This window comes from Anopheles aquasalis, chromosome 2, assembly GCF_943734665.1.
Source record: "Anopheles aquasalis chromosome 2, idAnoAquaMG_Q_19, whole genome shotgun sequence".
In the NCBI taxonomy this organism is placed as follows: domain Eukaryota; kingdom Metazoa; phylum Arthropoda; class Insecta; order Diptera; family Culicidae; genus Anopheles; species Anopheles aquasalis.
In genome coordinates this window covers 31,609,185-31,627,500 of record NC_064877.1, presented here as the reverse complement: position 1 = coordinate 31,627,500, position 18,316 = coordinate 31,609,185, and the positions used below count along the sequence as shown (strand labels likewise).

Sequence of the window (18,316 nt, the reverse complement as noted above, 5' to 3'; positions counted from 1 at the left end):
GTTTTGTTGCTGTAATGGACAATCGGAACGGGGAACTCAATTAGAATTGGGCTCTCTTAAACCCGCCCACCCCCCCCCCCCCTCCTCTTCGTTTCTTACCGTCGGTTTGTTTGGCATGCGGACGTAAGAGAAACCTTCACCGCAACCGGTCGGATCGGCCGGTCCGTTCAGCTGCAGAATGCACTTGCCCCGCATGGCCTGGATGTAGGCACGGGTCGTGTTCCACGGTGCAACCTTCACCTCGTCATCCATCTTCAGCTGCATCTCCTCATCGTCGTCTTCCTGCTGCGCGAAGATGAACTTCTCTCCATACCCCGCATCCTTGAGACGCTGTTCGGCCGCAATCATACTAAAGTACGCACAGCACTGTTCCGGTGATACCATGGCTCGGATCTCCTCCTCCGATGGCAGTCGGAACTCGGGTTTGATAACCCAAAAGTTGGAATCCATACCGGTACGCTTGAAATCCGCACACAGCTTCAACCGCTTCCGGATGCTACTCTCCGAGTGTGCCGGAAACGCTTTCTTAATGTCGTCCATCCGGATCTTGCGCGGATTGTCACGGCTCTTCCAGAACAACCGATAAATGAACACCTGCAAAAAGTCGCGCACAAAGTTGTTGGCTCGCTTCGAGTTCGGTCCGGGCACCTCGTACAGGGGACACTCCTGGCCCGCCGTAAACAGTGCGTCCACCTCCCGCACGAAGTAGTTGTTGCGCGTGCGAATGACGAGGAAATCGGTTTCGCCCATCGTCTGCGGATAGATCGGGGCGCGGTACATGTTGTTCTCGATCGCCTGTATGCACTGGCCGTGGTGCAGGATACCGAGGAAGGGTGACGTGTGGGCGTAGTGCGTTTCACCGAACCGGAACTCGGGCGGTCCCGGATCTTTACCCATTTTGCGCTTGTAAAAGTTTTTGATCTTCGACGCCATACCGACCTGGTTCATCAGCGGTGGATGCTCTTCGCAGAACTCGATCAAAATCAGCTCTCCATCGCGCCCGGTCAAATCGTCCGGTGTGCGCATGAAGAACACATCACCACCACCCGACGCAATCCGCTCCAGTTCGCGCTGTTTGGCCTTCTTTTTGATGTGCTTCTGGAGCGGTAGCACCGGTTGCGGATTGCTCGTTGCCAGTGCACCGTGCGAGTACTTTTTCATCGGTGGACGGTGGAAGGCACGCAGCTTCATCGGACCCATGTGCGTGGGAATGAACGGTGCCCGGAGTTCGACGACGGGTGTCGAATGTTGTAGCAAATTTCCTCCCCCAACCTTGATCTTCAGTGTGGCCTCCGTCGTTTTGGCCATATAGAACACATCGTTCGAAATGTTGTACGGATCGCGATCGGGTGATTTGGGCGGTGGTGGTGGTGTATCTTCGGCCAGCACGTTTATCACACCCGCCTTGCCGAGTAGAATCTTTGATTTCTTTACGTGCGGATGCGGGATTTTCACCTTTGGCTGAGGGCCGGTGTTGCGCACGATCTTCGAAGGATCGATATCATCGGGAATGCCGAGAATGATGTTCTCATCGTTTGGATCGAGTGTCAGAATCTTCGGTTTCGGGATCTTGGCTACCGCTTCCGCATCCCAAATCACCTCGTCCTCCCACTTGCCATACACGAGTTCCTCGTTCTCCACCGGAAAGATGCTGTACCACGTGTCGTCGCTCTCTTCCTGCGCCTTCTGAGCTGCATTGATGATCATCTGTGTCTTGCTTAGCTTAGTGCCGCCTGACGATTTGCCCGAGCTGCCCATGGCAGTGGGTGTGGTGGCCGGAAGGCTCTTGCCCGGCTGACTGAAGGCACCGGCCGTACGGGACCCACTGGATGGTAGCCAACCGGCGGCGTTCACCTTCGAGTTGAGCTTCTGGAGCACCTTGTGCTTGATGTCGTTACCGTCCCACACCACATCGTCCTCCCAGTGCAACTGGGACACCATCAGGAAGGCATCGTCCGGGATGGCATGACTGGTTGGTGCCGTGACCGAGGGCAGTGCCTCGAGTTTGGCCGCATCGCCCATCTTGAAGCCGTAGTTAAAATCCTCGCCCGTTTCCGGCACATCCAGCATATCGTACCACACCTGCGCCGGACCAAAACGCCAATCGGCAACCTTCGGTTTCGAGTCACCCCGGCTATCGGATTCCTTGTCCTTCACCTCCTTCTCCTCGTCCGCGGCGAGGCTGGTGAACCGCAGCTCATCATCCGATGCCCACTGATCGCGTGGCGGTGTCGGGGGGTACGTTGGACGGAACTGATGGTGCCGCCGTCTCGGTTCATCCGAATCGGACGTCGAGTCTGATCCGTCGCGCGGTTTACGCGTTTGCTGATGTTTCTTGTTTCGTCTCCGGCGTACGCTACGCCAGATTTGCGGCAAACTCGATATCTTTCCCGGGCCGAAGAGACGGGAAAAGCGCAGCACCTTATCGGGCCGGAAATCGGGGAAGAACTCGCGGACGTCTACGTTCTGGTACTTTGAGGGAAGCATCGCGGCCAGCGGTGTTTCGAGTTTTTTCGGTTTATCCTTGGCGGATTCGGGATCGGAGGATGTGCCGCCGGTCGGTGCTGCTGCGGTTCCATCACCACTGACCGGTGCCGTCGGAGGTGGCATGAGATCTTTGTCGTTCACTTCACCGGCTTCACCGGTTGCCGGTTCCGATTCCGATTCCGCTTTCGTTTCATCTCCATCGGCCGGTTTCGGGTCCGTGGTCTCTTTCCCATCGGCACCATCGGGATCGTCCGGTTTCTCTTCCTTGGCTATTTCTGCACCCTTCTCGCTGGATTCTTCCGTTCCGGTCGTTTCGTCCTTTTCACCGTTGGTTTCCGTTGCTACCAAAGGAGGCAGGGACTCTTCGGCTAGTTCCTGGATGTCGGAATAGTCGACGGCACACTCGGCTTTGACTTTGTAGCTCGCTCCGTCGCTGTCGTCGTCGTAGCGGCGCCTTCTCCGATCGTCGTCGCTCGAAGACGAATCATCGCTGTCGCTGTTGGATGCCGGTGCTGGTTTTTCGGCGTCATCGTCGTGCAGCATCGCGGACAAAAACGACGACAGGCCCATCCGGGACAGTGAGGAGAGCTGCTGTTTCGCTTCCTCGTCCAAAAAATCGCCATCCAGGTTACCGTGTTCGTCGACGTTGCCGAATAGGAAGCCGGCCAGGTTGAGGCCGCCCTCATTTTTATCGCTATCATTGTCACTGTCGTTGCTCATCGTGGGGCAGGCGGCACTACTTTATGAGATTTATATCCGATCCAGAGATGTTCGTAGGAATGCCGGCCTTTCGCGATTTCCCGGTGTTTGTAAACATCCCAAGCGCGACTTCGAGTGCCTGCCGCTCTTGCCTAATCTGGGAGGTGCCGCTAAAATAAAACTGTTTGCCGGTCAAACGAACACGTTTCGGATTGCTTCTCTTCCCCTTCGATGCAGGAACTGTCCGGAGGCACACACGCCAGGAAAATCACAATTTAGCTCAAGGTTTTACTGGTTCTGGAGCGTTTTACGGAATCTTGCTGCGGTCTCCGCGGAAGCTCCGCTTTATTGCGTTGCGAACGTGTTGATGGGGGTTCAGGAGTCGAAACTCGCGGGGCGGACTGCGGTGAGCGATTTCTGTCACATGGGGACACCTGGCACTCATCAACGTTGTCAAATTTGAAATTGGTGAGCGCCGTTTGTTTACATTTTTAACGTAATTTGTTTTTCTGAACAACGCTTTTTTTCAGACGCGCCAATCGAGGGAAAGTTTGTGCAGAAAATGGAAAAGATTACTCTACTGGAGTTTAGAAAGAAACTGAAAAAATATGCCGACCAGAATGCAGCATACGACGAGCAAAACGCCGATCTGATTCATCGGCTGGAAACTATTCTCAACCAGCGAGGTAAGTTTCTCGGAGCAAAAAGCGGTGCCTCTGATATCTGTTATCTGTTCATTTCGTGCGATATCTTCTTCCCCCTAGACGCCTGCCTGAAACAGCTAGCCAAAGAAAGTGAATGCGCAAGGAAGCTAAAGGACGACATACATGATCTAAAGTACGAAAAGCAGGACGCCCTGGAGCTACTGAGCAGCGTTCAGAAAAAGTGTGACCGACTTGCGGAAGCGGCCCTTACGGACTCTGACGAACCAACTGCGACTCCAGCCATCGACGATGACGACGAAAGCGAAACTGTGCAGCAGAAAGAGCAGTAAGCGTTAAACCGTTTCCCTGCCCTTTGCCTTGGAACCTTCCTGACCGCTTCTTCCATTTTCAGATTGTTCCACCAACTGCTGCGAAAGTACGGCAACCTGTATCTGCAATTCGACGCCGCTTCGAATGGAGTTCGGGTACTGTCGGTGGACAGCACAAAACACTTTGATTTCTGCCTCGATTTAACAGCCAACAGTGCTACTGAACGAGAACTAGCTTGGGCAAATCTGGGCAGTACAAGCTCCTACCTTGCTTCATGGGAAAATCTTTTACAAAATAATGTTTAAACAACTTAACTTTGAATAAATGACCTGCGTATTCAGTACGAAAGTCCTCGCTCTATCATCTTACGGTTACACCGAATCCGCTGATATTTTCGATTGGTATTTCAAGCATTTGAAGTGGTTTTTGCAACACGTTTTCAAAGACGATGTTGATTATTAGTTTAAAACGATTTCTGCATCGACCACATTAACATTTGGTTCGAAGAGAATAGACCAAATTAATTGACTATTTTTTAGCGTTTTAAATTATTTTATTTCATCGTAAAAACCACGCTGTTCGTTTCTAAATGATTATTTAAAAAAAACTCTTAAAACATTCTCAGGATTACCTATAAAAAGTATCCATCATCGAGTAGCATCCGTATTTAATGAAAAGCGGTGTGGTTCACTGTTCTATCAAATAGTTCGCCGTAAAAAAGATTGCCGACGAACTCAGCGAAAAATTCAGAAATATTTAACTTATTATAGAACAGAACTATCTCTATTCAAAGACCGTAACTAGCGAAGAGTGGTTTGTGGAATAAATTAAACTCATAATCTCGTAAAATTTGAATGTAGGATATTAAAACAGACATTTATGCTTGGAATATCAACCCCCTTCGCAGCCTCGCTTAATGCTTAAAGACAAGCTACTAAAATATCACAAATGACGAAATGGAGTTCAAAAGTAATGTGCAAAATAGATCGAGATGATCCATTCCGAAAAGGCGAGTCCCCTGTCCGCACAGCATACGACCGAATTGTAGAGAAAATAGAACCATTCCAAGGCGCCCCCTCGCTGGTAATTGACTCTGAAGGGTTAAGCAAACCTGTTGTTTACCAGCGCGACCGGTTTTCCATCGGGTCGGCCGACTCTGGCTGCTCGTATTGGTGCCGCTTGGGCGGGGCGCATCGCGACGATCGTTAGGCTACGCGCGCCCCCATCATCCGCGGGCGTAATTCAAATTTGACCGCCAAGCAGTGCGCACGCGTTCCCATCTCGCGAGCTTATCATCATTCCGTGTTAGTGTTTCGGTTGAGTCGCGTGGAAAAAGTGCTACAAACTTGCTTGCAGGTAATTCTCCCAAGGTGGCCCAAGAGACTTGAGCAACGAGCAACGACACGATAAGCGCGAATACTCTCTGGTCGGACCCATCTTGCGAGCGCAGTTGAAACGGGAGAAGCGGCAACCGGCGTTATCGTGCCGCGTGCCATGCACTAGACACAGTGATAGAGGAAGCTCCCGTTCCGTTGGATGCGATTACGATCACATCGTGGCGTGGTGTGGCGTGAGATAATAGCAGCTGCTGGTGCTAGGTGCTGGCCAGAAACAAAAAAAAATCAAAACCCCATCAGTTTATCAACGACAGTGATGGATTTAGCGCGGAATGCAGTGTGTGGCAACCGCCGAAACCGCCTTAAATCTCGGTCGTCACGTGGCGCCCCTTCTTTAAAGGGAATCATATTTTTATCGGAGCCCCTCACTTAAATGTGCGCTCATGCATTCCGTGCTGATAGAGGAACTCGGATTGGAAGCGAATATTTCGTAAACGATCGTGACGACGTGCCATTTTCATATCCGGTGTCCGAGAGGGGGTGGGGGCCAGTTGCGAAACCCACTTTTGGTAACCATATCGCTACTGGCCCACCCGCCTGGGGAGGGAATGCATCGAAGCAGGTCGTTTGACTGGTTTACTGTGACCTTCGTTTGAGTCAAGGTGCACACCCTATCCTACATTGTCTAAGTAGCCGTGCCTGGTGTGTTACCTCATCAACGACCAACGGAGACCAACGAACCACTCCTTCTGGTGCCAGAACACAACAGTCCCGTCTCTCAGCAGGGGACGGGGCGGGGGATTTTGGCGCAAAGCAAACTCCCCGTCCCGTATAAGAGGTCGCAACAGCTAGGCCACGACGACGACGATGATGATGATGATGATGATGGCGATGATGGTGATGTGATGCTGTGCTGTATGCTGATCATCGCGCATCGCGCTGCGCGCATGCTTCGCTGGTGACATCATTTTGAAAAAATAAGCTTGATGATGATTAGGAGAATAGGTGGGAAGTCGTGTAGAAGGAGAAGGAGGTCGGTTTGGATGGCGACGACGACGACCATCTGGCCCGTACGGCCTGCTGGACCGCTTGTAGGCGCTTGCTGTACTGCTTGTTTTGCATAGGATTAGCGGCCTTTCACGGACCACAGCCAAGATAAGAGCAGCAGCTCTGTCCGCTGCTCTGTGCCCTTGCCTGGTGGTGGCTCTTTTTTTTTTGGGCGCCTTGCTTAGTGCGCATCGCGGCATTTATGTACTATGCATTCCAGTCGATTCAAGGAAGTGATAAGGCGGCGGAGGGGATGATTAACGAGACGAAAATAGAAGGTTAACGAATGCGTTTTGAGAATGATCCCCACAGTACACGGCACACTACTGTTATCAAGCTGGCGTCATGTTTCGAGTCAAAAAAGTCAACTTGCGAGAATTGATTGGTGAGTCTGTTTGGCCACCCATTCGGACTTGGCTTGGATGATTCAAAGACCGCGAATACCCCGCTGGTGTTGGCAGGCGCCCACACATGTCCGATGGTCTGAAAACGTTTTGCCTTTGGTGGTGCGTCGCCAAGAGTGCGCTAAGAACGACAAATGGTGATCATAGGCGTGGGTACGGTGTGTGCACAAACTTAACGGCAGTGTATTATGGGGGCAGCAGAGACCGCTGGAGGTCAACCAGCAGCAACGACAGTGGTCGCTGCCAACTGATGATCGGGGGAGCGTCGTTACTCTGCCAACAATGCAATATGCTGTACGAATGATCTTACACTTAGTGGGATTTAAAATTCCACAACGAAAACAAATACCCCACCGACACACAGGCACACGGGAACTCGGGTGCACCATTGAAATGCACGGGGGTGTTCGCGTGAGTCGCTGCGACCCGGATTTAGAACCATTTCGGGGTGGAGCGATTTGATTCAAGCGAGCGAGCGAGCGAGCGAGGGACCGAGTGTTGTTTGAAAGAATGCAATGCAGCAACAAATATGTAAGCCACATAACTGTGCTGGCCATGTGTTGTACTCACCCTCCTCCCCCCGGGAGGGGGTTGAACGCACCCACTGCCGAAGGGTTCCATATAGAGAGGGTTATGGTGCTGATGATCTATGCGATGCGTACTCTAATGGCACAACGCGCACGCTACATGGTATGACCCCTCTACAGGTGCTGTAATAGGGGTGGCAGGGAGGATTGGGGTGGTGGTGGCGTGGCGTCGCATCGTAAATGAATGGCGTGCCAGTGCGGGCGCCCGCCCGTTCACCCTGTTCTTTCACATTCGTTCGGCTTGGGGAGTTTTATTTTGTCTTAAGTTTCACCAGCTCACCGCCACGTTTCGAGATTCTCCCTTCCGTCGCGCCTCCACCAACCCCGGCTCCCCACCGTTACACCACCTACACGCGTGGCGCTCGGTTGGTTCTCGGACGGGTTGTTTTTGTTTTCTCCCGCCACTAGCTGTGGCGGCGAAGCGGGATCGTATTTTAAGCATCTTCGCCCCCTTTGAGGCCAGGTAGATCATTGGAGCGGAATTTTTCGGGGTTTGGGCGGTGGGGGTCCGGTGAACTTTGAAGGGAGGTCCAAAGGGACCAAAAACCACCACAAGCAAGCGTCCCCCCCCTCGCGGACCACGGTGGCCGCGTAAACAACAAATGCGAGTCTCGTGGCGGATCGCGGGGAGATCGTAGCGTAGCTCGGTTGGAGAGAGGGAGGGAGGGAGCGGGGTTACTATGAGCATCTTCATCCGGTGCATAAACTGGTCAAACCGGCTGGCTGCGAGTGTGAGTGAGGGCGCAGAGAAATGATTGCGTTGGGCCGCGCTTGGGTTTGTTTTGATTTTACGCCGTCTTGGTTCCCGAAACCTCGTCGCCAGCGGAGCGTGAAAGCAACTCCCAACTGTTCAAACCCTTCGCCGAGCATGTTGTTGCTTCTGTTGCTGATGGTGATGGTGGTGATGGGCAGGCTTGCTTTGCTAGCAAGTGGATGATGAAGTTGAACAAATGGTGCTTCTATGGCTGCCGCCCTGCGTTGTGTGAACCACGGAATTCACGGATTGTGGGTTTTGAGATTTGAAAAACGGGAATTTGTCACTCCGAGAGCTGCTCTTTGTTAACTAACAGTGTAATCGCGTATTAATCGAGCTCCATAGTGGAATGCAAAGTTAACTTAAGAAAGTTTACTATATTTTCTGCCATTTAATGGTTTTAGGCGAAGAAAAAAATATGTTTGATTAAAGGGAAATTATAAATAATAATTAATTCCAAACAGCACGGTTGTAAGGAAGATTCATTTTCAGAGATCATCCCTTGATGATCTTCCTGTTGAACAATGTTGCTCACTCCTCCCTACAATACAATGCGATCGAAAAGTGTTTTGATAAAGCACGACGCATCAATACGAAAACTTCGCCTCGTTTGTAAAACATTGGAGCCTCTACAATGTATAGGCGGCGGTTCCAAATCATTATCCCAGCACGATCTCATGCCTTTAAACAAAACAATTAAACCTCATGCTACGCGCCCGGTCGGTACACTATTCCTTAGAAGCACCAAAATAGGTTTCACTTCTTAAGCCGTTGATTGATATGACCAATAACAGGCACGCAGATCGTGTGCGATCGGTCTAGCCAGCTAGTGCGTGCAGCATGGCCGCAGACATGCCGGCGTTTAGATTTTTTATTTGCTCACAAACTTTACGATCCCCCCCCCCCCCCCCAACTCCACCCCTTCGTTTGCCGGTTCGATGCGTTTGCAGCCTGTGTGTGGCCCCCTCACCAAGCGGTTTTATTTATTTTTACCGAATTTCCTCAGTTTTTCTCCGATCTTTTCTGTTTTGTGCGAAAAGCCACGAACGCCGCCGTGCCAGTCGTTTGTTTACGATTTGTATGCTCGCTCGGTTTGTGGTGCTTTCCGGGCATTTGCTCAGAGCAAACATGTTACCATGGCCGTGGCAACATACAGATCAAGTGCTGAGTGAAATAATAGATTCGAGAGCATTCAGTGCGCGAGCTCACAGATAAACGATCGAACCATAAATCGTTTGTGGAAGAAAGGTGGTCCATTCATACGTTTGCTCGATGCGCTTTGCTTTGAACTTGACTGGAGGCGATTTCGTAATCTGATTTTCTTCTTATGCTTCGCTGTCCGTTCCAGAATGGCTAACCTGTTGTGGTCGATCATTTGGCTGATCGTGCTGATCGTGGTGGGCTTCTGGGTGGCGTTCTTCTGCGCCGGCTGGTACGTCCTCATCTACCCGCTGACCGTCTGCATACCGGATGTTTCGGTAAGTTCTGTCGCTGCGCACTGTCGTACAACAGCATTAACTTTTCCCTCGTTCTCTTTTCTTTCCTTTTCACAAACCAACTCCTCGATGTCTCCATTAGGTTGTGTCGGATTTCCTCCTGCTCGGTGCACAGTTTACGCACTGGTGTGCCAAGGCCATGATGGAGGGAAAATCTCTATTTTAAACTCACGGACGGCAAACGGCCCCACGCCAATGCACCTCTCGGCGCCGTTGTGAGTGCGCTGCGGTCGATCGATCGCTCGCGGCTCTATCATTCTTAACTTTTAGATGCGTACGGCGGGCGTGCGTCCCGCGGAAACAATCAATGTGTCACCATGTACATCGACCTGGAATCGGGCAATGGAGGCGCCGCGTTGGAAGCCAGTTTCTTTTCTTTTTTTTTTTGTTTAATTTCTTCTCGATTTACCAGCAACGCTTAACATTACGTTTGTTGTAAGTTTAAAGTTTTATAACGGCGCGGCTTCGCGGCAGAACAGAACAACCACAAATAAAAAGAAGAATCATGTGTTCATGTTTACACTTAATATGTTTGTCTCGTCGCAGTTACTCGGTGTTACTTTCAGCTGGCATGACGGAAGCATTCGGTGTGTAAATAGAGGTTGATAAGCACCCACAGGTATCTTCCTTCTAAAGGTGTCTCGGTTAGCTTGTAGCTAACTTGTATCGATATTTTCATCCATGGCCGAAAAGACTATTGAGCAAACAAAAACACTCCGTAACTACGGTTTTCAGTTATCGAAATCCGGGGAACTGCTAAGGAGGCAAACGGATGAAATCCATTAGTTCCATTATTTGCGTCACCAGAATGATAAGCTGAGAGTTAATATCAAACCCCATTGACTAGTAGACTCTTTACTATCTACACTCTGTAACAAATCTGAGTTAAGCTGGAAGGCTGATTAAACGGACGTCAACGAGCCTTTCCGAGTTGCTTCCGTCGGTTGGCAGTGACCAAATCGATTGCCGGCATACCTTTCCTCTGACATGTCACTCGTTAAGCGATAAGGAAGTTTATCGTTTTCGTAACTGACCTCAAAAATGGCCACAACGGAAAACGACGTCGCAAACGAACGTAGCTGCATCGTTGCATAACAACCAAATCGAAACAATCGTCCATGGGGAAGTTTTGATAACAAAACTTTTCATTTAGCGTCCCCGGCACCTCTCGGCTTACCTTCACCCTGCTTCCATATGCGGCTGCCATATTATCTGTCTGTCACATGGGCATCCTCCCGGATCCGGCCACCTATCTATGTCACCCAAGGTTCGAAGGATACCTCGACAAACGGAGAGGGTTGCCCGGAAACGGGTGATGAACATCGCCAGTGACCAGACGTCAGTGGCAGGGCAAACTGTTGCCATTATTCAGAAGAGAAATAATTAAAATTCATCACCGGTGGTGTGGTCACCTATCGGGAAGCAAATCGGTGGATTCGGACTGGTTCGTAGGAGACACCGCACCGCACCCTGACCGTGACGGGACCGATGAAGATGGTTTTGGTGCTTCAGTAATATTGTATATAGTAATGCGGTGCAGAGCAGGAATGGTGCGGTGCTATGGTTCCGCAGTGAAACTAGCGCACCCATCGAGCTGCATTAGGAGAGAACTTTTTATGAATACATTAGACCGGTTACATCGGCTACCAAAGTGGAGTGCGGAGGAGATGGGCGATAGTAAAACTTTTAGAACAAAATGCAAATTTGCGTTACAAACTAACGGAATTTTAGCAAAAATTCGTAGAACATGAAAGTGACTTGGAGGGTGACCCACGTTTAATCAAAGTTTTTTTTTCTGCTCCTATCAGCAGTGTGTGATGGCAAGATGGTGACAGTGGCAGCTGGCGCTTGTGGTTTTGGCCAACGAATGATTCGTTATTGATTTTTAGATTTCCTAATTCAATCTTATCGGTATAAAGTCTTCTAAAGGGGGCTAAGGTAACTTGTTATGTTACATTTTTTTTTCCTTTATTCCTGAATGTTGAGCCTCTCAAGAATATTATTGGATTTTTTTTGGATCAGTCGAAACAAAGCTGAAATATTGATTTTTGAAATTCCGCGCTTCATACATCGCTCAATGCAGCTCGTTACTTTGGCGAGCGTTTTCCAAATCCAACGTTTTCAAAGTCGGTGCATATCGTAGCATAGAAAACTACTGAATTTGAACCACTTAAATTTGTCAAAATTGTCAATAAGTTAAAAACTAAATTGTTAAAAATGAGCCTGGAACGAATTTACCTAAGCCAGATTTTAAGTCCCGGAAAGTATGCAACAATGGAGAAACGCTTGCCGGGAGTAATCGAGAAACGCTTGCCTTATGTTGGAGCCAACGTGATTAGTATTTTTTTCTTCAAATTATTAATTTAGTACATGGAAATTTATGCTTGGTTAAGAGCTTAGAAGATCTGAAATTTAAATATTGTGAAAGGAAATTAAATTGTTTCTTGATCTAAGGAAATAAGATGCCCAAAGTTTGTCGTTAAGAACGAAATGAAATTTATGTAATCCATTTTTTTGCAAATCGTTGCATATACCTGCGTTTACAATAGCTATCGTTGTATAAAAATGTAACTTTTAGTATCAGCCATCGGAAAGCCATTTTTGCACCCTGGTTAACATGCTCAAAGGAAATAAAACGATGGAACGACAAATCCGTAACAAAAGATGTCTCCGAAGCAACATGTCGGATGTGCAATGAATGTGAAAAAGTTCATCCATCTGTTCGCATAAGTAGAGAAGCACAGTCATATCGATACAATGGATTGGTTTCAATATTCTCAGACCGCTGTAGCTTATCACATCATGTATCTGACGTACCGATGGCAGAACGGTGTTCTGCAGTGGTTCGAAATGTAACATCAGGCTTATGTAAATGCCTCGCTTGACAGCATTTCGCTGCACTCGTCTGTGATAAAACAAAACCATGGAATAAAAAAAATCTAAAAACAAGAATTGGACCAACCTACTGATAGCATCATCAGCCGATTAAGCGCAACAGATTGCATCGAACCGTGCAGAACGTTCACGATGGCCACGGTTGGAATCTTGTGACCGGGAAAACCGAAGCTACCATTGCATTTGCAAGCGTCGCGAACGTACCCAAAACAAGACAATTCTCCCACAGGGCTTACTGGCTTGTAAATATTTACTTTCCTCGATTTCCTCCTCGTGGAGGGTAACTTTCGGATCGACACTTCCGGGAGCCGGTCTGACGCTCAACGTCGGCGGGCATGCTGGTGTGGAATGTTGGTTGCCGCGGAGGATATATGATTTTTGTATGTGCTCCATTCGATTTATAATTTCAAAGAAACAAAAATACAAACAATCTGCCACGGCTGAAGCACAAATAGAAGCGAAGAAAGTGGCTGCAAAGGAATGGAAAAGTCAAACACTAAAATGTAAAGCCTTTACGAGTCGCCCGTTCCTGTGTACGTCTGTGGTACCATGAAGCTGATCATCCGATTGCCACTAGAGCGAAATCCTGTGGGCCACTTGTTCCGGATGGACGACCATGCCTGGGAAATGGAAATCTGATAGCATTAACCAACCAAGAGCGCTACATATGTACATATTTTAAGCAAACCGCCAACCACCACGACGGATACTGTTGCTCGCGGCGAAAGTAAAATGTTTGGCTTCCTTGCCATTCGCTGCTTTCTTTCCTTCTGGTAGAAAATCGGAAATCTCTAGTACTAGCATCATTCAGCCTTTGTGCTTTTTTTTAAAAATCGATTTGTTTAAGTTTAAAATAGTATTTAAAAAAATACTTATCTATTCCAACAACGAACAAAATCGTAATTTTTATATTCTCAAACAAAAAGTTATAACAAATTACTGCATCAAACTGTAAAAGCAATTTTTTGTGAAAAGTGTAGCCCCTAAAATAACTATATCGCCTAAGGGCAGTTCCTTTTTTAATCCCGTGCTCACCTTAGAGCGACATTCTTTCATCTTTTATCTTCGAGGGAATGGCATACGGTGACAAGGAGTACCTTGTCTTTAAAAACAAGTCTGTTGTCGTGCAATCACTGCCAACGCTGGCCAGGGAAACCACGTGTGATGGTAATACCACCGCAGTATGTTGGCCACGAATGAGCATTTCCGCCCTGTAATTTCCCACCAACGGGAAGACACGGTACAGACTGCGGACACACGCGGAGTGTTTCTCACGGTTCCTCAGTCTCCAGGTATTTGTTGTTGAATGTCCTGCGGGGAAATGTCAAGTGGATTGATATCCTGTTGTGAGATCCCATGCGTGCTATGAACAGGTGCCACTGTTTGCTTCCTCTGCTTTTGACTTTCGCATTAAACAAGACATGAGCCACTTGCTGGGGACCGTCTTGCTGCAGCTTATGTCAAATGGCTGGTGAAAGCGGATCCAGTGGCGGAATCCGTTCAGCGGGAAACATTCGACGGAATTTCAAGAGACAGCAAAATATGTACTGGTTTGTAGTTGAATATGGGAAGCTAAATATGTGAAGCTTTTTATTTTTCTGAGCAATTCCACTATGCATTTCAGTAGCATTTTTCAACATTAGAATTTGTGGTTTGAAATGGATGGTTTAATGAAATCTTAAGCTATCCCATTAAACATGATCATGCAACGATAAACATCTTTTATGTTTTTTTATTGCCAAATATCAGAAAAAATGTACCATATGTATAGTCTCTATCATCAAGGAAGTCCTTTATAACTTTTTCGCGTATTTCGCGTTTCATCAATGAAATCATGAAAATCATAGCGGCAAACTGTTTAAATTATGTCTCAAGCTTAATAAAATCAGTTCCTGCGTTTTGAACAGGTTTTATTAATTGAATTGCAAGATGTAATATTCGTTTTTTGTTTTATGTGATATTTTTTATCTTCTATTTTCGTATTAAATGTCTTCCGTTGTCATTAATGTTGCTTCCGCATTTGCTTGTTCATCGCTCAAGTTACTCCAGCTACAACCAACTAGCTTTCAATTATTTACGTACAACTAATTACAGGCAGTATAAATTCATGAAATGACCAATTCGACAGCATGCATCATTTGCCTGTTCGCTTGGGGCCTAGCGATTCGTTTCAAAGGACAAAACGCACCTCAAGATGAGATCAACGTTTACAAATATGCTACCACCGGGTGCCTCATTATCGGTAAGCGATCACAACCGCAACTGCGATGCTTCGGTGATTAACGTGTGGTTTTCCTCGCTACGTCCTTCCACACCGTAACCGCACTTTACGATTACCATCATCGGAAAGCTTGAAAAGGTCAAACATATTTTCACCACTTTCAGGACGACTCGTCACGTCACGCGCCTGATTGGGGTTCTCTAGTGTTCGCGAAGTTGCTTCTTGAAGAGCGCGCGAGAAACAGCCCCACCGAAGTGTCAATGCGGGATGGGTCAAGCGAATGCCATGAAATGTGATTTCACGAAATTATCAATAATTGATTTATCCAATTATTTTATTCCATTTTTATCACTTGATTATCCTCTCGGCGTGGCCCCTGGATGATGATGATGATGATGGCGTTGGCTGAGAGCACGCCACGAGCGACACAAAGCGAGGCTTTCGCGGCTGATTCGCCGTGGGAGTTGGGAGTGCACCGGAAGTGCTCCGCGGCGAATGTTCCGCGCAGCAGCGCAACATAATGGAGTGAATGTAAATTTTTCGGCAGCACCAGCCATAGACCGAAGCAAAAGGTTGGAGGAGCGCAGCGACAGGATGCGCAGGTTCTGGAGCGTACTGCACACTCACAGAGACCAGAGACCCGCACACATACGGATAAGGACATTTGCATGAAATACGTGAAATGAAGTCATTAAATTTTAATTCCCGTTCGTCGCGGAACCGCTCGTGCGTTCAGACGTAAGGATTAGTGAGCAATCGGTGGGCAATCGGCCGGTGCGGAGTAGCGCGGAGTTATTGAGGGATTGCGCGCCGCATTATTGTCGGTGGGCCGGTGCGTTTGTCGAGCGCCGGAAGTGCAAAAACGAATTCGATATTTTTGGTTCGGTGCAGATTTGCTTCGAATCGATAATTGTGCAAGGTCGCACGGCGCGTTCGGCGGGCTCGAGGGAACTTGTCCGAATCAGCATCCGGTGCGGAGGAATATTGATTTTGCTGATGCCGATGCATTGATTTTGGTACACCGAAGTTTACCAGGCACATTACGGGCACGAACGAATTAGCATAACAAAGTGAACGGAGTGAGAAGCTAGGTTTTCGAGGATCGACTAAAAACGCCCCGTTATTGGTGTCAGGTGTGTCAATAAGCGTGTACGGACGTGTGTTGGCGGGAGTGCATGACGTTTTAAAGCATACTCTATCTCAGTCTAGTGCTTCACTTTCATTTTAACTCATAACATGTTGTCGGTTAATTACCAAATAAATAAAGGCGAGCGTAAGTAGTTGCCGAGCTAATTCTCTTGCGTCAGGATTGCAGCATTAGTTTTCAATTCGCTGCTGATGTGCTGGGCTACTGTCACAGCCAAGTGTGGGACTCTATTTATTAGTGATGTCACGAACCGCACCGGCCCATACTATCATCGCTTCACACGCTGGTGGCAAACTTTATTCAAAATCTAATTAAACGCTCCACTTGACGTCACAAAGGCAATATTCTGTCCGGCCCGTGTCGCCGTCGGCTGTTGCGTGCTTAAGCTTGAGGCTTAATGAAGTCTTTGGGTTCGTGGTGGGTCGTGCCGTTCATTTGAAGGATGATGCCGCGCGATGCGCCTTTGCACGCATCCAATGTTCCGTCGATATTGTGCAAATGTATGTGCAATCGGTTCGTCCAACCTCTGAGACCTTCCTATTTGGTATGGCAGTGCTATTTCTGAAATACAGCAATAAATGATTGTGAAGCGCTCTTTGCTAGACAATGTGCTGATTGGTTTGAAAACGATGGTGATGGTAGCGGATTGCAGAGCGATGCTGGGATAGTACGAGTTTAATGCTTACATAACTTTCAGTTCAATAACACATAGTTCTAAAGTTCAACAGATTTATAGTTTTGGCAATCATTTTGCTACCATAAATAAGATATTCACTCGATACTCCTCGGGTATTTCTTCCGTTCTCACAAAAGGACATGTTCATTAATTTTACTATGACCAAGTGGCATGACTACCTAATGAGGGAAAGGATTGTTGGTTCGATTGGAATGTTTGGCGGTCCTGTGTGTATTCATTAGGTCACCGTTTCATACGCATCACCATTCATTTGAATCAATGGAAATTGATTGTTTGAGTCCAGAGAAAATGGTTGGACTGGGTATGAACAGTTTCAATCTGTTACATTTAGCATCGATGCTAGGAGGTGTGACATGGACGATGCAAATGTCGTTCAACATGGTGTATTTTGTACGCTCGATATTTAATTATAAATACCAGAAGGTATTATGCTGTTGTTTGGAACACTATCAGGTGTTTGTTCCCATGGTGCATCATTTCCAACGTAAAATTATTGGGAATCTTTGTTAAGTTTCCCTAATCCTTAATTAAGATCGTTTTTCGAATTATTCGTCTGCATTATTCTCTTCTGGAAAAAATGGAAAAAAAATCCGAATGAATTAATAATAATCCTGTTAAAGTTAGACATTCAAATTTTAGTTTTTTGCAATCCCAGAAGCACGTTTGGGGAACGTTTTCGAATAAGTTTCCTAAGACAGTCCAAGCTGATCCGTTGTCGGAGCCCGTGATTTTTTTACAGTCGTAATTTGTTTGTGTGGGCCACAGTATTGTGATAATATTGCAATTTAAGCATTCTATCAAAGGTAGAAATTTGAAACATGTACATATTTGATCCAACATTGTGTGTTTCGATCAACTCTGCTGATATGTCGATATCGCCACACAATAGCACCAATATTTGATTACTAGTTCGAAGGAAAATAAAAATATATTTCTCACTGCCTATTAGTTACGTCAAAGATATGCCTGACAGATCTACTCCGTCAGCAATATTCATTCTTCCTTCGGATGTTTCGCGAGAGATGAACGATGCTGGCTGCGAGAAGAACCAACCAGGGCACGCTCTAGATGCATGATCATAAATGAACAAAAATCAATCTGTCTATCAAAAACTCCAATCGGTTGTATATTCCCATATATTGGACCGGATTTCGTCCGATTGGCAATGCTGGAATTCATGAATGATTTGCATATCCTAGAATCATCCAAATCTTCCCAGCATAATAAACGACAGCTGCATCACGAGTCAGGAAGTTTGTGTCGTACGCCATACAGTGTAGCCAGTTCCAGCCTTATGACACGGTAGAAATAGGAAGAACGAGAATGGCACCAACTGGAACTGGAACTGGAGGTGTGGAGCGCCAAGTCAGCACTTTGTCGTCAGGTTTCTAGTTTTTAATGCAGCTAGCTATTGGCACGGTCTGGAAGAAGCTTGTCAGCAAGCTAAATGGAATAATAACTACGATGTAACATAAGGCTTATGATTGGAGTTGGATTGGCGGATGTATGGTTCTTGCTTGCGATAGCTTGGAATTCCCGATGACTGTAGTGGTGTGATATCACTGAAAAGC

General features: G+C 47.5%; 3 protein-coding genes across 4 annotated transcripts in view; 2 read left to right on the top strand and 1 right to left on the bottom strand.

The window, feature by feature from the left end:
- Window positions 1-3,533, bottom strand: part of LOC126573041 (transcription initiation factor TFIID subunit 1) — an 8,523-nt gene extending 4,990 nt beyond the window's left edge. For both annotated transcript variants that reach the window (XM_050232830.1, XM_050232831.1), the window contains exons 1-2: window positions 100-3,533; window positions 1-9 (exon numbers count right to left, since the gene is read on the bottom strand). The exon at window positions 1-9 is cut by the window's left edge and continues 2,452 nt beyond it. In XM_050232830.1, coding sequence (XP_050088787.1) covers window positions 1-9; window positions 100-3,207 — 3,117 coding nt within the window. In that variant the 5' untranslated portion in view covers window positions 3,208-3,533. The remainder of the gene's footprint in view (window positions 10-99) is intronic.
- Window positions 3,534-3,703: 170 nt separating this feature from the next.
- On the top strand, window positions 3,704-4,489 carry LOC126573042 (uncharacterized). Its single transcript, XM_050232832.1, has 3 exons — window positions 3,704-3,872; window positions 3,951-4,176; window positions 4,243-4,489. The coding sequence occupies exons 1-3, from the start codon at window positions 3,749-3,751 to the stop codon at window positions 4,463-4,465; spliced, it is 573 nt and encodes a 190-aa protein (XP_050088789.1). The 5' UTR covers window positions 3,704-3,748; the 3' UTR covers window positions 4,466-4,489.
- An 893-nt stretch (window positions 4,490-5,382) lies between these two features.
- On the top strand, window positions 5,383-10,312 carry LOC126573045 (uncharacterized). Its single transcript, XM_050232834.1, has 3 exons — window positions 5,383-5,516; window positions 9,638-9,767; window positions 9,868-10,312. The coding sequence occupies exons 2-3, from the start codon at window positions 9,639-9,641 to the stop codon at window positions 9,949-9,951; spliced, it is 213 nt and encodes a 70-aa protein (XP_050088791.1). The 5' UTR covers window positions 5,383-5,516; window position 9,638; the 3' UTR covers window positions 9,952-10,312.
- Window positions 10,313-18,316: the final 8,004 nt, after the last annotated feature.